General features: G+C 40.4%; 2 protein-coding genes across 2 annotated transcripts; one reads left to right on the forward strand and one right to left on the reverse strand.

The window, feature by feature from the left end:
- The first annotated feature begins 100 nt into the window (after positions 1–100).
- LOC111343855 (uncharacterized) lies at positions 101–4,469 on the forward strand. The gene is made up of 6 exons (XM_022951046.2): positions 101–232; positions 1,765–1,925; positions 2,638–2,741; positions 2,824–2,964; positions 3,547–3,602; positions 3,970–4,469. Exons 1-6 carry the CDS (start codon positions 149–151, stop codon positions 4,087–4,089), a joined length of 666 nt encoding a protein of 221 aa, XP_022806781.2. The 5' UTR covers positions 101–148; the 3' UTR covers positions 4,090–4,469.
- LOC111343854 (uncharacterized) lies at positions 4,358–22,912 on the reverse strand. Its single transcript, XM_022951045.2, has 26 exons — positions 22,176–22,912; positions 21,108–21,414; positions 20,692–20,868; positions 19,578–19,655; positions 19,016–19,252; positions 18,307–18,374; positions 16,975–17,116; positions 16,274–16,404; positions 15,945–16,049; positions 15,764–15,834; positions 15,553–15,628; positions 15,167–15,236; positions 14,179–14,264; positions 13,604–13,828; positions 13,249–13,447; positions 13,015–13,088; positions 12,462–12,533; positions 12,254–12,382; positions 12,089–12,118; positions 8,216–11,929; positions 7,493–8,029; positions 6,853–7,002; positions 6,400–6,591; positions 6,092–6,284; positions 5,389–5,543; positions 4,358–5,267 (listed from the first exon to the last, which is right to left on the reverse strand). Exons 1-26 carry the CDS (start codon positions 22,743–22,745, stop codon positions 4,863–4,865), a joined length of 8,193 nt encoding a protein of 2,730 aa, XP_022806780.2. The 5' UTR covers positions 22,746–22,912; the 3' UTR covers positions 4,358–4,862.
- Positions 22,913–23,749: the final 837 nt, after the last annotated feature.

Genomic DNA, 23,749 nt, shown 5'->3' on the forward strand with positions numbered 1-23,749 from the left:
GGCATGGTTGTTTATAAAACTTATCTGTAACGTTATATTAGAGGTATACGCAAGAGCAATTATAGTGACAGTTTGACAATCCTCCCCACCCCCAGCCCGACAATTATATTGACTGAAGCCTCGATGCTAAGTCGAAGCGCAATCCAAGATGGCGGACGGAAAGGACATCAAGAAGTTCTTGGCAAATCATCCCCATTTTGAACTTTTCAAAGATGACCAGATGAGAGAAAAGGTATTCGAATTCTTTGATTAATAATTTAGTCTCTTTTTGACACTTTCTTTTCAATTCGGATGGACTTCAGAAAATGTGACAATCTACACCGGCACGTTTGAACTAGAAACAGTACAACTGAGGTTTGTCTCTGAACGGGTGACTACAGGGACTTGTGCGACTCTCCTAAAATGGAAACAGGCTTATGCTTATCTAACCTACTTTGGGCTTTAACACTTGATCGTTACTTAGATAGAAGAACGATTATCCGCTCGTGACTTGCGGCCACATTTGTTATCGTGGTAGAAATTCATTATGTTACAGTTAACTAAAAAGAGTAGATCTCAAATTCAGTTGTCAAATTAATACCTCTCCTCGAATGGGTACCCCTTTTTAATAAGAGTGCACTCGACGAGCCTAAATTTATCACAGGTGTGCTCTTCAAATACACGCCTGAGCCTCTCAGTATTGAAACCGAAACCGCTGAGGATGTATAATGAATACGGTCGAACCTTGATTATTCGGACGCGTGGGGACTGGACTTTATTGGTCCACACATTCAAGAGTCTGGATAATCAAAAATATGAATATAATTGTTCCTGGATAATGGCACCAGAGAAGTAAGTCTGAATAATCGAAAAATTTGGATAATTGAGGTTTGACTGTAGAGTAAAATTACACTCTACCAGCCCTGCACAATCATACTGTACTTTTGTTATGTGTGTGAAAATGTTAAATACGGTAAAATATGTGGGGATTCTAACTAAACTGCTGGTGGAACTCTAACATCAACTATTTAAAATGACTAATTGTTTATGTTGATGTTTATTATCAAATATTGTGATAACAAATGATCAAACTTCTCCAACCCCCACCCCCTTGGTCAAGCACCCACCTTGAGTAAGAGCCCCACATCTTATCTTGGTGGCCTGGGTGCTTCTTGGAGCATTTATAGTCAGCCAACTCTTCCTGGTTATAAGAGAGTCTCACGCAAATAAAAGGAATACCTCTGCCTTTCATTCGCTTTCCTAAATCTCCATGAAAAAAATTGATTTGGACATTTTTTTACTTGAGTTTTCTTTGTGAGGATGGTTTTATATATTTGTAAAATGTTTTTGATTCTGAGAGAAAGAAGCTGGGAATAAGGGGTCATATAACAAATTCAACACTGTAACACCCTAATATCAGTATGCATATTCTCTATACTATACTTCATAGATTTCCTAAGGTGCTAACAAGGAGAATTTGTTTAACAATCAAGGGGTTCTTTAATTAGTGATTGTTTCCTATATTCTCTTGACCTTCACTAGTGATTCAGAGGTGGTGATGTGAGGAGAAATCAGATGCTGCTAATCACTAGTAGGGGTCCAAGGGGTGGAGGAGGGTGGGTTGCTGGTGGGAGGGCAGATGTAGGGCAGAAACTAAAATCGAACATCTCCAGCTTTCATACTTCTTAGGGTTAGCAGTTTTGAAATTGCATTTGCTCATGCAACCAGTGCAGTCCATCTTGCTGTTTAAATTCTTTAACGAGCTTTCTTTCCTTGTGATGTTAGATCAGATGTAAATTAACAGGACATGAGTTACCAGCCAGACTGCCAGACCTTGAAAACTATATCAAAGGGAAGAAGTATCAGAGACTAATTAAGGAAATTCCTGATGAATCCCCTGGGTATGAAGAATACAAGGAATACTTAGTGCCAAGTGGAAAAAAGGGGTAATGAAATCATATTTGTTATGCTATGATATGTTTGTTAGTAAAGGCAGGAGTACAAAACCTAGAAGATGGTTTTTATGCTTCCAGTAAGGGTGTATGTTTACAATAGGAAACCACACCCCTTTCTGCAGAACTTTGGAATGTAAAACTGTGAAAAGAAAGAGTATGAGTGCCGTGTCAGTTGAAATGGTGGTTATTATTATGATCTTCCAATGTGGATCCAAAATTCAAGAAAGTTTAAGTGTAGTTGCAGTGTAACCTAACTTGATGCACCAATTCAGGTGATTGTGACGGAAAGACAATGGAATAATTTGAATTTGGAGAAAGGGGAGTCCTGTTTAACATTCGTATTCCTATTCTTCCTGATTGTTCATTCTCCAACTTTAAGAAAACAAAAATAGGGGATTGTCAATGGTCTATTGTAGTAGAGTGACTATATACCCATTATCTCAGTCACCCACATTGCCAGACTTCTAGTCGCTTTCTTTAGTGTAAGCTGATATACAAGGAAACAATAGTTAACTACAGGAAGAACAACCGAGATCTGACATGGATCCCAGTTGTTCAAGTTGCTCCTAAATTCACCATGTAGCAGTTGTCTCTCAGAGGAGGAAGCATTTTGGGCACTTAGAATATTACTGTTGGAATCTTTAGTCATAAACATAGACTGTGTTTCGTAATTGTATGGTTTTGAACATTGCAAATCTTGCAGCAATCAGTTACATTGCCAGTTGACCAAGAAATACATTAACAATGTTCCACATCATATTCAAAGACACATCACAGGAAAACGCTTCAAACGGGCGCTGGAGAAACGTAAGGCTTCGGTGTGCTTTTGTATCGTTGGGGATTCTTATTAGAAATTCAAACTAAATTGAATGATCTTCTCTTGTGTCAGTTAAAAGGGACAAGAAACTTGAATCTGAGGATGCAGATGAAGACATGTGGGTTCCGTCTGACCTTGAATCAGAACCTGATGAAGGGGATGAAGAGGAAAAGATGGACGAGGGTGATTCTGGTGGAGAGTTCTCATCAGAAGGTGGCGTACCATGATAGGAAAATGTTACGAAAATTTAGTTTATACTCTTAGTTTTCCTCCCATAATTGAGAGCTTAGTAGCTGGCCTAAGAATCATTTTCAACAAGTTGCGGTCTGCTCATACGTAATATCGTGGGTTTTTTTTTTTTGTTCTAAGTCTTATTCTGTTCGCGTTTAGTTGTGTCTGCGCTCTCCTGAGAAGAACGTCAGCTCGCTATTAAAGTTTCTCAGTTTTCCGAGTATGAGTTGACGATTGTGCTCTGTAGTGTATAACTGTCACTTTTTTGACTACTTCTTCTCTGCGAAGTGTGTCGCGCGACGCAAAAAAAAAAAAAAATAAACGAAAACATTTCTTTCCATTTTCTTCCTGATTGATTTGAACTCGCGCGATGTACTTTGTAGAGACAGAAGGACTCCTCTCAGTCTACCGTTAATGAAACGAAAATTATTTTGTAATGTGTTTCCAAGTTAAGTACAAGCCTTTCGTTCTTGTTTTGATGCTGTTGTTGTAGTTGTTTTTTTTTTTTTGTAATTGAAGTCCCTTTTGGAGTACCTTTCTTCTAACAATTGATTTTGTGTTCAGATGAGGATGATACATATGAGAGAAAAAATCAAACTGGATTGAAAAGGACACTGAAGGTGAAGTAACTTCCTCTGAGTCAACATTCTGAATAAGAATTAACTGAAGTTGCTTTTAGTTTTTTTTTTTTTTTTTTTTTTTTTTTAGCAGTGTTTCCCTTTTGTCTCCTGCGCCTATATTTTGTTATCAGTATTCAACGCAAGAATTACGCTCTTGCTCAATGACAGATGTCAACTCCGGCTAATTTGAAATGCAACCACGTTCTCTCTTTTTCTTCATGTACCAAGTTTTTACTTTAAATGCCCTGGGTAGGCAGTCTAAGTTTCTCTTCTTATGTCTAGTGGAACAAAACACATTTTTTTGCTGACTGGCTCGGTATTCATCATTCAATTTTACATTAACATGGTAGCTTTTTTTCGCCAACAGGAAACTAGCAAGAGTGAACCAGCGAAAAAAGTTAAGGGAAGCGTAACTGAATTTCTACCAAAGGACGAGGGCATTAAAAACCGTAAAACAAAAAACAGGAAGATAGCGATGAAATCATAACCAGCGCACCTATGACTGAATCTTTTTCAAATATCTGCCTCCTTTTGAAGCAAGAGCGAGCGTGACATCATTATTGTTGATGTTACACCTCCGAACGTTGTGTGTATCACGGAAGCGTCTAGCTTCCTTGGGGAAAGTTATAGGATACAGTTTTTACAAGTTGTCAAGACAGGACAAGGTTTGCTTTAGTCTTTGAACACGAGTAGTTCGACCTCACTCAAAGGATAAATAAGCTGATTGAGACGCGAAGAAAGCAAAGGCAAACAGAGAATGTGCATGGTTGTTTTACTCTCTTCAGGGTAATTGTATTTTCAGAAGAGATGACCAAGTACAACTGAATGATGTTAATGAGTAGGAATAAAACTGTCTCATTTCATGAAGCAGAGCGTGAAGTGTCCCATCATGATTCTTAGCTTTGTTTTCTATGAACTAAGAACTACAATTTTAACATTACTACATAGCTTTAAATATTTTGCTAGCTACAATGTTTTTAAATGCAATTATCCATTGCGGCTTTCAAGAAGACGTGCGACCTTTTAAAAATGTACCCAGTTAGTGAGATTGTTTAAACAGCAGATAAAACGCGGATGTTGAAAATAAAAGGCCCATCTCAAGAGTCACCGCGCATCATGTGCGAATATGACGTAAATGCTCGCAGTTTAAAGTGCGCTAAAACTGAACGCTCGCTATATACAGATAAATGAAATAAAACGGGTGTTTTCTTAATTTAAAGTAACGAATTAAAAATGGTGGGTTAAAAACAAAGGAATTTCTCATTCATCAAACCCAGCTAGGCCCAGTTTCCTCACGAGCAGTCTTACGGCTTCCAAAGGATCCTGGACCATATCCAGCCGTCGTTGCCATTTTACTGGATTCGATTTCTTTCCTTTATAAGGCGTGGGTGGGGCAAACTGGCAGGCGCTCTTCTCGTTAACCTTGTTTCGCTTAGCTTCCAGTCTGTGATTTCGTTCCGCTATCTTGTGAACACTCTTGATGTCTTCTATAGTCTTTGCCATGTTGAGAATATGTTGAGTGATGGATGAGTCTCGGCATAAGACAACAAGAAGGCAGCAAGTTTTAGCGAAGAGGACAGTTTTGTCTCGGAAGTTTGCTAGTAGCTCAACCAAGGTTTCGATGGAATCTGGTTGCTCATAAACAGCATAGTAAACTGACGGGTACTGTGGAAAAGAAGACAGCTAATAATTATGCTGGAGATTTTTTATTATCTCTGTCACGTTCTCGTTTGTTCCAAAGGATGAAGGTTAATGCTCATAAGAGCAGAGGGACGTTTTTTCTTACCTTTGCGACATTAAATAGTATTGATATGGAATATTTAATGACTTCTAAGTGAGGTAAACTGCGGTTGCACTTCTTGATTACTTTGAATATAACAGGCAGTGCACCATCTTTCACCACCTGCTGGCAGCAAACCTCTGACAGACGAGTTACAACCTCTGAAATACAAACGATGACAACGGTTAATGGCACAGTTCTTAGGAAGACGCAGCTTTCCGTTCGGAGTAGAAGCTACATGCAGCTTTCGACCGACAGCGCTAATTTGTCGAATAGTTTGTCGTGGAAAAATGTGTTTATCTCAAAAGATGCAAAACAAAAAGTAATTGCAACTTTTTTTCGAATTATCGAGTTTCCAGATGGGATTTGAATCCACGACCCTCCGTGATCTAGTCGGATGCTCTAACCACTGAGCTACAGGAGACTCTATGGTGAGCAAGGGTCAATTAGTGGGTATTGACTGGAACCGCATTTTTTTGGAATTTGTCGTGGAAAAATGTGTTTATCTCAAAAGATGCAAAACAAAAAGTAATTGCAGCTTTATTTCGAATTTTTATCGCTTGAAGTTCAGGCTTGTTACACATAATTTGTTTTGAGATCTTCAGCTTCCTTTTGATATTTTTTCTTACTGTGATTAGACTTCATGATAACCTTAAAAAACTGATTATTTTTTCACGTGTAACTTACCCAGGTTAAAAAAAAAACTTACCCAGGTTGACAAGCGCCCCCACTATCTTGCTGATGTTCTTACACTGCAGTAGGAAGTCAAGGGCGGACCTTGTACGGTTACAAAGCTTCATTGATTCAGTTGCTGCGGCATTTGCGGACTTGATCCGCTTTCGCGCTCTTTTAACCTTTAGGGATGACTCTTCACGCCGAACTCGGTAGCCTCGCCACAAAGCCTTCAAAAGAAAAGAAAGAAAAAGAAATCAGCGATACTAACATCTCGTGTAGTCATTGCTTAACAAAAAGTGAGGACTAGACAAATTATGTCAACACAAATGGCGTATTTCTTACCTGTATTCTCAGCGCATATTTCTGAAGTTTTCGTAAATGATTCCTTGCCAAAACGCCTCTGATAAGGGACTGGATCTTCACTGCGCTTTTGTTTTTCGTCACCAGTTTCCTCCGCGCTGCTCTCTGTACAATAACCGCGGCTGAGCGAAGAGTGGTAAACCTCCGATGTTCGAGTACACCCCGCCACCAACACTGAGGGAAGAAAACATAGCCACTCTTGTGAGACCATTGTCCTTACTTAGTTCCTAGTTAGATAGAACAGCTGTATAAAATTAAAGCCAAGGGATCACTGACTTCAAAGAATAACTAAAGAACTCGAACTTCTCTCTCTCTCTCTCTCTCTCTCTCTCTCTCTCTCTCTGACAAAGAACAGGCATGCAGATAACAATACAAGTACAGCAACAAATTTTGTCGTTTTGTGCCAACAAAATGTTCTCGAATGATCGATCATACCTGGATTAAAAGAACAGCATCCATACGCGCTTTTGCCACGGCTATCGCGCGTGCTCGCCGATAACACCGCTGGATTTTGATGGCTTTCAGATGAAGATATGTAACTGACGCAAACTTGTTTAACTGTACCAAACGCTGCGCCTTCTGAAACTGGTAAAGACAAGTATTGCAAAAACAGTAGCGATCAGTTAGAACTAAAACTCAGGTTAACGTTTGAAGACTTAAATTAAGTAATGCGTTTTTTTTTTTCAGAAATGCAATAGCTGGTTTGAACCCAGGAGTAACTGTTGAACGTGAGTCTGACCATCTGGGTGAGCGTAGCCTTTGAAAGGATTGTGTGAACTCCTGAGAGTGAATTCAGAAGTTGTTTGTTAGTCAAGTGATCGAAGTTCACTGATAATCAAAAGCTAAACTTACGAATGATGCACGATCCTCGCAGTAGAGAGCGCTATTTATGCATACATATCCACTACGTATCTAATACCGCAGTTCAAAATATATGAACTTCATATATACATTGTAACCAAAAGTTAAACTTGTTCATTACTTCAGTTATAAACTCGTTTATTACTTCAGTTGTAAACTTGTTTATTACTTTAGTTATTAAACACATGAAAACGTATCTAAAAGAAACTCTTACTTTTATCTTCCTTCTTGTGATAAATCCTCTGAAAGCTGCCTGAATGACACGAGCAGCGAACATTTTACGAGCGGCCATCCGCCCGCGGTATCCACGGAAAGCTGCCTGCAATATGACAGTAGCATCCTTGAGTCTTTCATATTCTTCACGGGTTGTTCTTCCTGCCAAAATACCCCGGAACCATCTCTGAATCTGAATCACAGCCTTCAGTTGACGAACAGTATAGCGAGCCTTCCGGCCTCGGTAAAAGGATTGAAGAGTAACTGCTGCACGTTTGATTTCTTGAAATTCTCTTCTTTCCTTTCGTGAGGCAATTTGGGCTCGCACTTTTCTTTGCAGAAAGACTGTGGCGGCTTTAAGTTTTAAGTAACTCTTCCGATAGTACCAGGCCCTTGTCAAGGCTTGTATTCTGATCACGACATGTTTAGCGTGGTAGTATTTCTGCCTCTGTATCATTCCTCGTGCATGAGACTGAATAAGTATGGCTGATCTCAGTTTCTTCACTTCAGCTCTTACTAGGCAACCTCGGTAAAAGCTCTGTGTATTAATGAAATAAAAGGAAATACTACTTCAGCATGACTTACTCGTAATATTTCACTAAGTAACCAGTTAAAATTAAAACAGTTCCTGTTTCCTCATTGAGAGGGGCTAGGAACTTTCCAAGAGTATTATTTCCTACAACCAAATAAAAACATCTGAGAAGGAATGGTCCGTTTCAACTACCTGGATTCTAGTGACTGCCCATTTCATCAGATGGAATCTCAGACGGACGCCCTGGCCGATGATGAACGATCGATACCGACATTGAATGACAATGACTGCCGTGCGCTTATGAAGAAACTTCGTCCTTTGTAGATGCATCCGTACCAAAGACTGAACCAGCACTACCTTTTGTCGGTCGCAAAGATAAGACTTCCGCTGACAGTAACCTCTGTAATACAACTGAATAAGGACTATAGAGCGTCTGAGACACTCATACTCTGCAGAGATCTTCCTCATTGCTACTTGTGCTCTGTACCGTTGTTGAATTGCAACGGTTGATTTTCGTGTTCTTACAAATTGCTTTCTGGTTTGATTGCGACGCACTGTTGCCTGCAGTCTGCAAACAACTTCCCTTACGCTCAAGAAATTTCTACGTTTGACTGTTCCACGATATGCTGCCTGTATCTTAACAACAGCTCTGAGCCTGCGTGCCACTCTCTGCGCACGAACCATGCGGAAAGCAGACTGCAAAGTGATGATTGCACCACGGGTCACGTGATAGGTAAAGTGAGTTTTCTCCATGAGGCGAAATCCACGGTAGTACCGCTGAATCTTCAGGGCAGCTGTTCGCCGTCTCTGTTTCTCTAGCAGCATTTCAGCAACACGCTGTCTTGCTCTAAATCCACGCAGATGCGATTGTATGACGATAGCGCCAAGACGCATCATTTCGTAACTTTGACGCTGCCTTTTGCAAAGGTGATTAGCTTTGTAAATCTTCTGTAATGAAATGGTGGCATTCTTGAGCTTTTGATAAGCCCGAACTCCTTTCGTCATGCGCGCAAAAGCTTGTATCTTAATGGCAGCATCCTGAGCTCTCTTGTATTTTCTCCTGGCCGAGGACATTCTCCAGTAAGACTGTAGGACAACAGCGGCGCCCCGCAGCTGCAAGAAACCTTCTCTTTGTGTATAAGACTTAACGCCAGCTCGGAAGTGTTGCTGGATGGTGATTGCTGCTGATCTGATAGCATTGTATCGTCGTCTGCATTGCCATTTTCTAATCCAAGTCTGCAACACAATGCATGCCTTCCTCTGGAGAATGAAACACTGTCTGGCCTCCTGCATGTCCCTCTGAGCCCGGAATCGGCGCTGAATCATAGATGCAGCGTGACGAAGGTTTAGATAGGATCGTCGTGCAAAGTAGCGTCTTACTTCTGCCTGGATAACAACCACAGAAGACTTCTGGAGAAGATAATTGGAGGCACACACATAGCGGCGATAGGCGCTTTGGATCTTGACTGCTGCCTGGTTACGTTTCAAATTAAGTCGCACCTTGTAATGGCGATAACTTGATTGGATTATGAGAGAAGACGACTTTAACGCATTGTAATTCCGAGCGACTGCTCGACCGAGAAGCCAAGCGCGCCATCGCAGCTGTAAAATCAACACAGCTCTCTTAGTAGCTTCATATCGTCTCCACGCCTGAAACCCGCGAAAACAAGCCTGGATTTTCACAGCGGCATCATTCATGTTGCGAAGCTTCGTTCGCACGAGGTATCCTCTTATAGCCATCTGTAAAGTGATGACTGCGCCGCGGATGAAGTGAAACACAAGTTGATCGTGCTTGCAGAGAATTGTCGCCCTATACCTCCGTTGAATTACAAGGCTTGCCTTTTTCAAGCTAATGAACCTCTGCCGTTGTTGTATCATACGTGTTTGAGCTTGTATTCTCACAACAGCTCTTCTAAATGCGAGGAACTCTTCCCTTGCTTTGTGCATCTTAAATGTCGCCTCGATCAATCTTGCCGCGCGAACTCTTCGCGCCAGTCTTCTGTCTAGCCATCCACGCACGCAAGCCTGGAGATGAATCGCTGCACGTCTACTAGCAAGGTAACGTTCCCGTTGGCTCCTACAGTTAACTGTAGCTTTGTACTTTCGTTGAATGACTATCGCAGCGTTCCTCACTTCAAGGTATCTCTTACGATAATGGTAGCCACGCGCAGCTGCTTGTATCACGATGCAGGCACCGCGTTGCACGTGATAATTAACATACTGACGCATGCCAATCACGCGGGCACGGTACCGACTCTGTAGCATCACAGTGGCTTTCTTGAGCTCGTAGTAGTATTTCCTCGTTAAATAACCACGAGCAAATGCTTGAGCATGAATAATACAGTTACGAGAAATGTTGTATGACTTTCTGGATTGGTATCCACGATAAGCAGCTTGAATTTTCACGGCACTTCGCAGACGTTTGACCTGTTTCCTTGCTCGGAATCCGCGGAAGTAAGATTGTATTTGCATTGATGCGAGTTGGAGGCGTTGGAAATTGGAACGAGCATGGCGGCCAAGGAGAAGCGAACGGTAACGACGCTGTATATTTATAGCAGCCTGTCTTGATGATCGATACCTTGTGCGAGAAACGTACCCTCTGTAGACAGTCTGGATCAGAGTAGCTGATCTGTGTTGGGCCATGAGACGTCTACGGCCAATGTTACCCCGGACTAAAGCCTGAAGTTGAACAATAGTATCAAGGATGCGGTTATACTCGACCCTCTGGCGGCGTCCCTGTTGTAGAGCGCGGTAGTGCGTCTGGATCACAACAGCAGCATGTGTTAGCGCCAAAAACTTCTTTCTACTTAGAAAACGACGCGTTAGTGATTGAAGGGTAACGGTGGCCAACCTGACTCGAGTAAACTCCTTCCTACACCTGTAACCTCTGTAGTATGACTGGATCTTTAATGCAGATAGCTTCATGTGCACAAATTTCTTTTGTACACTCTTCGCATAAAGAAATTCTCGAAATCTTCTCTGGATCTTCACAGTAGATGAAAGCAACTTTCCGTAACGTGACCTTGCGAGGCACATCCTGACAATGGACTGAATCATTACGATGGCTTTTCTCTTCTTTAAAAACACCTTCCTTTGCTGATCACATCTGATTAATGACTGGATCTTAATGCAAGCAGACTTTTGATTCATGTACCTGATCTTTTCTTTCCGTCCGAGGAGAGCTGCTCTGATATGGACTTGTAAAGTTCTCGTTGCACTTTTCACACGTGCAAACTTCTTTCGCGTTTGATACATTCTAACGTTAGCCTGTATCATGGTAGCTGCATGTTTCATTGACACGAATCTTGTGCGAGTTTGCCACGCACGCACATGGCTTTGAATTGTGATAACCGCACGAATTTGCTTCACGCGTTTTCGATCGCACATACCTCTGTATAACGATTGTAGCAAAATCACGCACTTCCTCAAATGAAGATAGTGTTTCCTTTCTTTTCTCTCAATCACCAATGCCCTGAAGATTCTCTGAATAAGCACAGTCGAGTTTCGAAGGAGCAAAAATCGCCTACGCTGTATGACTCCTCTGATGAAGGCTTGAATCCGAATACAAGCCTCTCGTTGCTCAACAAACTTCCTCCTCTCCGCAAATCCTCTCCAAGCAGACTGTACTACTTTCGCAGCCCGATCTCTCCTTCCTTTTCGTTTCTTCTGATTGGCCAATACAATACGCTGAAGTCGTAAAACAGATTTTCGGAGGCTTCTGTACCATTCTAGGACCTCTCGACCTTTTTTGAAGGCCAGGTAGCGGGTCTGGATGCAGTTCACAGCCTGGCGATGAGCACGAAGTTGTCGACGAACCAGGTGACCACGAAACACGGACTGAACAAGAACAGCAGAATGTCTCATGGCTTGAAATCTACGTCGCGTCATAGCGGCTCTGGCACATGCCTGTGAGAGAAGACAATGCCATTTCAGCTGAACAATTCTGCTAGAACAAAAGCGTGTTTCTAAAGTTGAAATATCATCGCAAAATGGAGTACGCAATACAAAAAGGATGTTTTCCAACTAACTGCAGTTCTTACAGTTGTCTCATAAAGTATGTCGTACCTGTATAGAAACAACTATCTTCGCAACATTCTAGAAAAAACAAAAGGAAAACAGAAATGTTATATAAGAGAAAACGCAGTAAACGAAGTAAAACTCTAGCAAATAAAGGTGATTATCGTGAATATGGAGATCAACTTTTTTAAGGTTCACGTAACACTGGCCAACCTTTTTCAGCTCCAATCGCCTTTTAAGGCGAAATCGTCTCCAGGCCATCTGAATACAGCGCGCAGCCTTCGTCTCCTCGCGTAGATCCAATAACCGCGCACACAGATAAGCTACATAAGTAATGACAACCTAAGAAATAAAGTGCATTGGGTTTTAAATGGAATGTTAAGAAGTCCTAAGCCGTTGTAAAAAAAATGCATTTACTTACCTTCTCATCAGGAATTGTGTAAGACATGTCGGAGGCCTTTGTCATCAAAGGAACTCCACCCAGTTCTCTTACCTGAAGCAGACAAACGCACAAGCATTCGTAAAATGAAGCTAATTCATTGCCCTCGTGAACAAGAGTCTCCAAACTACAGAGTTCGTGCTTTTTCAATATCATAAGGTTCTATATCTTTCCGTGATTTTTTCAAGGATCTCTTTGATGTTTCCCAAGAGCTTCGATAAAAAAAAGTTGGTCTCAAAATACTGTTAAAACGTTGATATAGGGTAGGAATATTTCGTTGTTTTTCAGCAAAACCTCAATACGTAATCACTTTCCATGACTCACATTTAAATTCCTAACTTTCCAGAAAAGGAAATTTGTGGGATTCCATAATTCATACCCAAAGGTAGTTATCGGAAGGTCGTAGGATCGTCTTCGTAGCAGCCGAAAATTCTTTTCTTCCGAATGTGACATTCTCATAGCCCAAAAATATTACCCTTCACGTAAAAAAAGATAAGTCATTTCATCAATCTATAGCATTTGTACTTGTACTCGCCTTCTCTGCCATTGTACGGAAGTTTTCGCGCTCATTGTTTTTTAGTTCCTCAAGAAACGAATTTGTTCCACAACCTGAAAGAATAAAGGGAATATGAATTCTTAATAACTCTTTGCCTTAAAGTTTTGAAATTCGGGGATAAAAGAAAATTTTTTCGATAGCAATTCGATCATCGTTGTGAGATAAATTTACAACTTCCTCAAAGGCAATCCAAACTGAATTAAAAAAACTTACCCGGGCTGAATATTGCAGTCCATGAGTTCACTCCCAATCCTTCCTCACCCTCACTGTCACTTGTGTCGTGTACCCCCGGATTATGGGTCAAACTAGTTTGTTCTTTGATAAGTGACCGGGGGAGTAGTGAGGGGTGATAATAATGGAGAAGGTAGCACAGAGCACGACCATCCGAAAATGAAACAGTGAAGTTTTCGATCTAAAGGAATGAGAATAAAATTGCTTCAAACGGTGACCTTGTAACTGGTTTGCATTCTTTCCTGGTTTTTGTGAAGATTGACAACAAAGCTGGAAACCTTTACATGCAACATACGCTTTCGAGTAAAGCATAGTTAAATCTAAGTTACAGTCTTACCTTCAAGCCGTACAATCTGCAAACCATCTTGCACCATTTAAAAAGCAAGCGCAACCGGTCTGACTGGAAATACAGGTCTGACGAGTCCCGACGTTTTCCGACGAAATCTGCTTCGTCTCCCTCAATCCAGTTCTCAGCGGCAGTTAACTGATCGCGGAGAAGCCTGGTACTCTCTAAATGAGCTATTTCCTCCTTGAGAAGTTTTTCGCTCAGAAGAACATTTACCTGTAAGAAGGTTTTCAGAGAAAATGCGGTGTTAAGAAAAAAATAACTCATTATATTAATAGTAAAATATGATATCATCGTACTTATCTTGCAATTAAAGGTGTAGTTAAATGGGCGGAGCCCTTTTGGGCAAGACCTTTAACTGTTAAACTGCCCTTGCCACACATGAGTATGAGCAGACATCAAGGAAACTGTCAGAGGAACTTGACAAGTTCCTGGGGTGAGGGGTGGGGATTTTACTGTACAGTATCCCTATTCAGTCACTCGATGGTAGAAGAATTGGAATAATCTCAGGTAGCATAGAGCTCAACGCTGATAAGAACTTAACGTTTTTTTCAAGTAAAACTTACCTGAAAGTGAAAAATAATCTGCCACAGCAAAGCAAGCGTTTTCTCTCGGTGTCCATCCACGATATGGCGCGCATCAATGGCACCACCTGATAAAAGTAGCAATGAAATTTAACCTGCAGGAGAAGCAGTTTTATGGTTCTAGCGAAGTGTCTCAATCCTCCACCGTGATAGAAAATGCGAGTTTTGAGCAAAAAGAAAAACTAAACGAATAAATGGACTAACACGAAGATGAAGCGGCGCAAGTACGGTAGGAAGGCGGGAGACAAATGGGCATATCCTTAATTTGAAACGTACTATTCACTGTTTCCAAAACTAGCGATCTAATGGAGATTTAGAACATAGCTAGCAGAGTCGCGCAATCAAATTCACTGTACGTAAGCGTGCTCAAAATCCTGATAGTGCACGCTGATAGCGTCAGCAAATCCGACTTCGCCAGAAATTTTTTTTTTCGCGCGAGCGGCCATTGTTAGCGCGGGGAAAAATAATACATTTCGCGACAATAATGGATACAAACAGAAACTCGGCCTACTAGTCCGAAAAGGAAGACAATGTTTCGACCTTTTCCCTTGGGCTAGAGTTCTTAAATGAGGCAGAAAAAGAGAAAAACAAAGGAAAAGGAGACTCGGCATCAGCATCGTCACGATTCGCTTCAACTGATATTGTTGTCCGTTTTTCGCGTCGGATTTTGATGCACAATTCCACCGGCTATGTTCTAAAACAATTGGTTCATGCTTTCAGCTGTGCACTATCGAGTTATGGAGCACGTGGGAAGTTTGGAGAGCACTCAAGAAGCTAGAGTTGCCCTCGGCTATCGCCTCGGGCAACTCTTACTCTTCTTTCGTGCTCTCCAAACTTCCCGCGTGCTCCATAACTCGATAGTGCACGCTAAAGCATGAACCAATTGTTAAATATACACAAGGAAATCGAGACTATTGACTCCTCGTGCTCTCCTATGCGCTACTTCACACACGAAAAAAAATAGTCTTACCATGAATTCCTCCAACAAGAATGCCTCTTTGTTTCAATGCGTTTATAAAAAGGTCCACGTTGTGAATTTTCTGAAAACGAAAAGGTTGAAGAAATACTCAAGGTACTGAACAAAGAGTTATGTGGCATTTGCTTATGAAGATTTGTCCTTAACTTCATAGAGAAGCCGATGAGAATTCAAAGTAAAAATAAGCAAACTGCACCAGGAAAAACGCGATTGGCCAAGTCGTAATGGGTTCTGGTTTTTAATCAAATTGGTTGAGAGCTTAGCGCGAGTTTTCTGAACCAATCAAAGAGCAAAGTGAAGCAAAACCGAAACAATCCGTATGAATTTCGACATTTTATTGAAAATATATCTATTATTACTAACAGTTCCTGAATTACTACCTGTAATCTGGAAATGGCTGGAACACGAAGACTTGCTGACAACTGCCAATTATGGGTCAAAAGCTCAACCACGCGCCTGCAGTATTAAAAAGGAAACAACAGTCAATCTCTGGATTTTTCGTCTCATCTAAACGGCGATTTGTGCTATAGAGAATTCACAACTTCATATCGCAACGTAGGTACCCAACTTGGTAAGACTGAAACTACTCACGTTAGACGCAGACCGTCTCTAAGATCTATCGCGATGTTCTTCACAGCGTAATCCACTTCGTCGATCGGTCTCTGGAGGGCAAGAAATTTTGAAATTGATATTTAAATTAACTTTTTAATTCAAAAGCCCAGTTTCAAACATCTGAAGTCGATTTTATAATTCTTCACATGGATTTTGTTACCTGAGAATGCGTGACGGAATAACCCAAGAAGTTCAAGTGCTTTGTCACGTCACCTTCTCCCTTAAGATACTCACGGGAGAACGTTAGTAGAAGACTGCGGTTTGACTGCGATAAAAAAAATAATAAACAATCAAACAAACAATGGAAATTGATAAGAATCTTTGTAAATTCAAGTCCATCCAACAACATTTGGTTAAGTTTGAGAGAATGCCATGCAAAGTCATAACTGATGATCTCACAAAAATTGATTTTCCTTCCTGTTTACAGCACCAAACAGAAACCCGTGCCGGTTCAAATAAACGACCTGCTTCGTTAGTGCGCGCACAAACCTTGAATGAAGCATCCTTGTTGAAGAGACACGGGTCATGATCAATAAGCCGTGTCAATTTCGCACGATCCAAAAACAACACCAACAAGAGAAACTTCTTTAGGGTAAACTTTCCCAGCTGCTCCACGTAACCTGATGGGGTATAGAAAAAAATAGCATCTAAGAGGCTCTTATCAATGCTGTCCACTGAAAAATGGTAACGCTGTGTGGATGTTCCTGCAGTGTTCCTGGTCGTACGTGCTTAACAAAAAGCGTACATAATGGACGCACAGTCGTACTTCTGTTGGAAAATATTTTTTCATTTCATAAGTCGCCAAATGTTCCTAGCTATGGTGCTACGCTGTGCGCACGCTTCGGGCTCCGCTATCAGCTTGACGGCTCAGAAAATCAAGAATGAATGAGGATGCTTGCCGCGAAAGCACAACAAACAAACATTATTGGACTTTTTAAAAATGGGATTCGTACTCTTTTAAAATCATAAATTAAGTGACTTTCCATTACGATCGAACAATGAAGGCAGTTTTTCTTTATTGTACTCAAAACGTAATTTTCAGTAATCTTCCAGAACTTTCTACGACCTCAAATTTCATTACTTTCTTGGCCTGGAAAATGACTGTGTAATTCCACGACTTTTTCAACTCCAGTGTAAGCGCAGTTGAAAACAGAAAAAGAAAGAAGTTTTTTTTATCTATTTGAATGTACCTTCTCGATACAACCCTGGGACCTGTGGATGTGCAAATGCAGTGGCAATATCCGGATTACCAAGTAATCTGTCTGTGATAAAACGCCTCAGCCCATTTACGTCATCGTTTGAGTGGATAGGGAGAATTTCACCAAATATGGTCTGAAAAAATACAAAAAAATGGAAGAGGATTTAAATACTTTAAGCCCTGAAAGGACAAAGTAAGAGAGAAAAAAACATTATCTTGCCGAGGAAAGTTAGCAGACCTCTACAGTTCACAATCTTCACTTTTTTTTCAGCTGTGAAAACAAATGTCTGCATGGTGATCACTAATCAAACAACTGAAAGGTATTCTGAACCGACTGCTGACTACAATTTAACAACACCAGAAAAAGGAAGCTTTGTGCTGGACTGTTCCACTTGTCTGCATTAGGTTGGCAAGGAAGGTCAAGCTAGTTTTTTAAGATCGGTCACACAGCACAGTTAAACACTTAGACCTTGATTCACTCAAAAATTGCTACAGTCGGATCCATCATGTTGTTAAGGAAGGTGAAGCTAGTTCTTTAAGATCTTGGAAATTTCTCTGAGACCAAACTTTCGCTCATTGGAAGTGGATTTTGTACCATAACGGCTCTGTTTTGCTGCTTCCGACTTTCACAGTTGGACCAAAGTATATCTTAGGAACCGCGGCAAAGTGGGTCATTTTTAGAGTCGGTGGATCAGGTTCAGGAGAAAGAGGTAATTTACAAAAATTCTTGAACGGACTGTACCATTGAGCACGTTTCGAATAAACTTTGTTGACGAGCAACTGTGGGTAGTTTTCTTGGACGGGTGTTAGACTCGGATCCATCATGTTGTTAAGGAAGGTGAAGCTAGTTCTTTAAGATCGGTCACACAGGGACCGCGCAGGGGCGTGGGGCTGGGGGGACTTTAGCCCCCCCCCCCCACACTTTTTTGGCTGATTAGATCACCACACTTTTTACTTAGAAGTTAGTCTATTCATTTAAATTTGGTCAAATGTGAAGGCCAGTTTGTTACTCGTTGTTTATAAGAATTGAAAATTAACTTCACTTTTGGCAGTTTTAGATCCATTTCTAGCCATTTCAGAAGACTTTGATTTCATATTTTCCCGGGAAAGCATGGCCCCCCCTAGTTGGCTCATGCTAACGCATTCGCATTAGTACCCCCACTTGAAAATCCGCTCCGCGGACCCTGTCACATAGCACGGTTAAGCAACTAGACCTTAATTCACTCAAAAATTGCTACAGTCATTGGGATCATTTACTAACTGCCACGGAGCAGAACGAGAGTGTTCCTGAGACAAGACAGTGTCTTGTTACCATCTTCATTACCTCAAGTCCAATCCGCAGCCATAATGGGTTGTAAGACAAGATCATGTCAGTAACTTGCTTCTTGATTCCTGAAAAACACAGGAGACAAAGTGATGCCATCAGAACTTCCTTCAATAGGAGCAAGGGTGGGTAGTGAAATGCTTTCAGAGGGCATATTTTAGCCCCTCCCATTGATCATCCTAAACTTGCATCTCTCCAGAATTTGGAGACATGCAGGGAATTGCCACTATTTTTTTTGTTACTATAACAACACACAGGGTTCACTTTCCATAGCCTTCCATTAACCACACCCTTTTCCCTTTTTTTATGCATAAGTGGTTTGCATATGTGGATCTCCAGGAAAACACAGCATAAAGGGGAATAGGGTTGTTACACTAACAAAAGTCAGCAAGGCTTCTTTAGAAATGGATTGGAACCAAAAAATGAAACTGGATTATTGACATATGCATAAGATTCTGCAAATCAGAAATCAGATGTGAAATAATTACACTGTGGGTTGCAATTAGTTTGTGACTTTGTGGTTTCCCTTGGCATGTTTTCATCTTGAATGAAACAGGTCACAACAGAATAAACAATTTTGAAGTATTTCATAGGCTCGCAGTTGCCTGAGTTTGACAGTTAAGTCTATAGAGCATATGTCTGGTTTACATGTAACTATCTATATTGTAATTCTTGATTTACCACTGCTATGTCAAATGTGTAAACCAACCTAAATCTGCATGTAACTTTTTGTCTGGTCTGATGGTAAATCGTCCATTTTCCACCTCGGCTTCAATCTTTCTAATTATGTACCCCAAGGGTTCTGATTGGTACAACAAACAGGCACACCTTCTTAAACGGGCCATCTTACGCCTAGCAGTGTAGGCCCTAAGGGAGAGGGCCTCTTTAGTTGGGGCTAAAGGCTGAGACTTCTTTATGTCTTGAGTTCCTCCAAGGATCATATTTCCTTTCATAAGAATTAAAAATACATAATTAAATATTTTTATAAAAAGGTTTGTATCCATTTTCTGAAGGTGTTCCTCTAGAGCTACTGGGACACTTACGATTTGTCCAAACTGGTCAAAGAGATCAGATAACAAACAGATAACAAATAACCATGAATTCAGTTATGGATTTGGGGTGCCCCACAAGATCACTCAATATACAAATGGTATCCCATTTTGCGATGAGGTGTTCTCAAATTAAAAGAACCTTTCAAAAAATATCTATTCCTGCTTTGTAATTTATTTGTTGAGTACAATAGAGCAAGCTTGGGTACTCTGCAAAGTTACCTCTACTGGCATCAGCTTGTACTTCGGAATCTGTTACGTCAGGTGGTGTCAGCACAAAGTTCAGCCATTTAGTGAAACCTGGAAGACAACAAAACAATGAAAGGCTAAGCCAAACCCCTCTTGTACGACACCCCACTGCACATTTCCTCTGGCAAGACACAAATTTTTTTCAGAAATTTCAATGCCCTTGATGATGTTTTACATACAAAATTAATGCATTAAAGAGATGTGAAAGTATAGTGTGATCGTCCGGGTGAGTGTAGTCCTGAAAAGGGCTGTTGTCGGTGGTAGTGACTGACGTTTCGACAGCCTGTGCGGAAGTCATCATCAGAGTCAAGTAAATAGTTGTTGTCATTAGAATGTTCTTATTTCAGTTCATGTAAAATGATTGGTCAGTTTTGCCGTGATGTTATTGGCTGTAAGACTCAAGTGGCGTAAGTCGGTCGTGATTGGTCTGTTTTGATCCATCAGTAAAGTTAAGGCATTCTGTTCGGTTCGTTTGTAATGTTTATGTCGTGAATGAGTCGTTTGTATAGGGCCAGTAGTAGTTGACACCTGTTTAGGGGAGTCTGTTCTAAGTTAGTAAACCAGCTTTCAAGAGTCAGTCGTTGAAAGTAGTCAGTGCTGTAGGTTAGGCATTGCGCAGAGTCCCAGTCAATATTGTGGTCAGTCACCACCACCAACAACAGTCCTTCTCAGGACGACACTCACCCAGATGATCACACTACACTTTCACACGTTACCCCCGGGTTCAAGCCATTTACTGCATTAAAGAGAGATGAGAAAATTGGCTATTCTCTAATTTTGGAAGGTCCTAAAAACTGTGCACCAAACATTGCAACTTTAAAAAATCCCAACGAACAACCAAAGTTATGAATTCTTCCCCTAACCATAAGAATACTAAATGGAGTAGAATTTAATTTAGTGGCAGCCTGTATGAAATTAAAAAAAATATATATATATATACATAGTTAAAAAACCAGCCAACCATGTATGATAAACATATTTCCAATAATACCTGAGTAAATCAACGATATGGTGTGATTTGTAAGAGGTTTAGGGTGAAGAGTATACAGATTAAGGTCTAGGAACACTTGTATTGCATATGTTATACCTTCTTCTTGCTTCTCAATCCACCTCTCATCGTAATACATGTTCTTTGCTGCGAATGGCATTGGATGCCGCGGAAGCTTAGTTTTGGGGGTTTTAACTAGCTGCAATTTTCTTTGAGCAACTCCCTTGGCTGCAACTTTCAATTTTACTGTAGTTTTTGGCTTCTTTTTCAATGGTCCTGTCAAAAAATATGTTTAAATGGTATTGAATGTAATAATAGTTTGGAAATGTTTGAAGCTCCAATCGATCTGGTAATTAACAACAACCAAATCCTTATGAAGATGCAACAAAATAATTTCATTTCTAGTAAAAGAATTCTATGTTTGATTTCTGCACTCCCTCCCTCCCTTAAAAAATTAATCATACGCTGTGGGTGGGTTTATGTTAGAAGTTTCCTAATATTTAAACTTTAGTCACCTGAGATGGGAGAAATTTTCTTTGGTACTGCTGTTTTCTTTGTTTTTCCACTGACTGGCTTTGTTGCAGGTTTTGTAAGCTTTGAAGTAAATATACTTGGAGAAGTGTAGCAGAGTGGTCCAAGTTTTTCATTGTTTGTGACACGATATGTATGACGTCGCTCATTCTCTTCTGGCAAATTTTCCACAGGTGCATTCTCATAATCAATGTTTTCACCATCAAGTTTGCAAATGACTGTTACCCTTTTTTCCTTTGAATCATGAGTATTTGGAACTTGGCTTGGCTGAAGGATAGCTCTGGCAACTCTCTAAAATTACAATTGATAAAAGATATAAACTTGTTACTTGAGATATCTCATTGAGCCTTCACATGGACAACTTGTGCTAGGATCTTATTCAGGGGGGGAAGGGAACAATGAAACAAGTCAAGGAGCTAAGAACCTTAAAAAACCTGCCAACAGATTGAATTTTGACAACTTCCAATTGATTGTGGTAGTTTTCTCTTACTTCACTCTGTGAATGGTCAAGAACTTTGCCACGCCATACTATTGACTCATCAGATGCTAAACCAATGCTAATTGCTTGGTTTCCTCACATCAGGCAATTTATTTGTTTTCACATTGAGTTCTAGTTGGGTTCTTGTGACATTATCCTTTGTTCCTATTCCCTAAGTTTTGAGAACTTGGTTACATGTAATATTGAGTCTACAGTCAAAATCTAGTCTGTGCTCACACACGCTTCCACGTGTTTATGCAGCAATTAGGTGTTACATGTCAAAAGAAAGTTAGATTTAAATGGTTTGATGGCTGCATGGCCTTAGCTGTAGGAATTCAATCTTTCTTTTACAGGTATGTTGAGGAATGTGATTCAAAATGATCAGAGTACTGATCCTAGCTCTATCCAAGATGCTTATCGCGTATGAATATCGTATCAGGCCTAATTTTTTCAGTCTTCCTGTAATATAGTAAATATGTACAGAATGTAACCAGTTCTCAGCACTCTCTTTACTTTCTTCCTTATCATTTCCTATCCGTAATTAAATAATCCCAATCTAGTCGTTTCCAATTACCTTGCTCTCTTGAGGTTTTCTGCTGATCTTTTTTGGTCCGGATTTCTTGACGATCTTTTTAGTTGCTGATTTTATCTTCTTTGGACCCAAAGCTGTCCCAAACACTACTACTTGCAGTCGAGGAGAATTATGCCACTTGAATAGAATTACCTCGCGACAGTTTCCACTTTCCTTTGGCTCCCATTTTATCGACAAAAATATTTCTTCATTTGGTGGGATCGATAAACAGTTTCCCTCAGAATCCTCGGCCATGCCATTTCCATTCAGTTCTAGAGTAAAACCTTTGTCCTTTGGAAATTTCTCTAAGACCAAACTTTGGCTCGATGGATGTGGATTCTGTACCACGAACGGCTCTGTTTTGCTGCTTCCGACTTTCACAGTTCCAAAGGATATCTTAGGAACCGCGGCAAAGTGGGTCAATTTTAGAGTCGGTGGATCAGGTTCAGGAGAAAGAGGTAATTTAGGAAAATTCTTGCACGGACTGTACCATTGAGCACGTTTCGAATAAACTTTGTTGACCAGCAACTGTGGGTAGTTTTCTTGGACGGGTGTAAGACTCGGATCCATCATGTTGTTAATAAAAAGGCTGCAAAGATCGCCGATAGAAAATGCTACAAGGAAGTTCTTGTTTCAATCTAAATATTTTGTCACAGAGAACGCTTTCTTTAACCCAAAATGTTGGCTACATTTCGAAGACAAAAACTTTTACGATCACATATGTTGACAACTGTACTGGAATCGATCGAACCTCAATTGAAAATACCCGGCGTGCAAAATTAACCAATCACAAATTTTCTTTCATCCACAAGAAACCAATCAGAGACATCAACAACTAACGGCTCTTGTTCTCTGTTCCAGTCCTTCCTCCTTGGAGAGCTCCCCTGTACATAGGTTGTACCTCGGCCGGCAGAGTTCGAAGGTAAAATGATTTAAAATTTCCTAGATGCTGGTTGTAAGGATTCATTGATCTTCTTCGTCCGTTAAACTCTACAGGTGCTCTGAATTGAGAAGTCCAGTTGTTTTTTTTTTTTTTATGTTCCATTAGGATGAATAAAATCATAATTACTTTTATATAACTTGTACACGAGTACATGTTGTGTCACATCATCTTTTTTATGAAAAGTATCGTTGAAATAAAAAATCAGGACCAAAGAAATAAGTATATTTTAAGAGCTTGAACTGATTATATGTGAGTTGAACTATCGCTTCTTCGGCTAAAATTTTACACATTTTCCCCGCCGTAAAGGTAACTGGGGTAATTTCGTTCGTCGCAACACGTTCGAGTATTTTGTCAGCTTTGTGAAGCCATAGAGTTTGTCGGATGTAACATATTATTACCGACTATAGCGTATTCATAAGTCAAATGACTCCTCTCATTTCTCTAATTCAACTGTCTTTTATTCAATAATCAAAAAAGTATATTGAGGCAAAAGGCCATGAAAGTTTTACTTCTATAGAATATGAAAGATTTGTTAATATCATGATTCTCATTTTCCCCAATTGTAAGGGCTTCTTAATTTAACTCACACATGGATTTATCGGACCTTCAATGATCCATATTTGTTGCAAGTTCC

This window comes from Stylophora pistillata, chromosome 4, assembly GCF_964205215.1.
Source record: "Stylophora pistillata chromosome 4, jaStyPist1.2, whole genome shotgun sequence".
Classification (NCBI taxonomy): Eukaryota; Metazoa; Cnidaria; class Anthozoa; order Scleractinia; family Pocilloporidae; genus Stylophora; species Stylophora pistillata.

Coding starts and splice junctions, on each gene's coding strand:
- LOC111343855 (XM_022951046.2), top strand. CDS start 149: ATGGCGGACGGAAAGGACATCAAGAAGTTCTTGGCAAATCATCCCCAT. Junction 233..1,764: donor ATGACCAGATGAGAGAAAAG/GTATTCGAATTC, acceptor TTGTGATGTTAG/ATCAGATGTAAATTAACAGG. Junction 2,742..2,823: donor CAAACGGGCGCTGGAGAAAC/GTAAGGCTTCGG, acceptor CTCTTGTGTCAG/TTAAAAGGGACAAGAAACTT.
- LOC111343854 (XM_022951045.2), bottom strand. CDS start 22,745: ATGATGGATCCGAGTCTTACACCCGTCCAAGAAAACTACCCACAGTTG. Junction 16,050..16,273: donor ACAAGGATGCTTCATTCAAG/GTTTGTGCGCGC, acceptor TTTTTATCGCAG/TCAAACCGCAGTCTTCTACT. Junction 15,629..15,763: donor AGAGACGGTCTGCGTCTAAC/GTGAGTAGTTTC, acceptor TTAATACTGCAG/GCGCGTGGTTGAGCTTTTGA.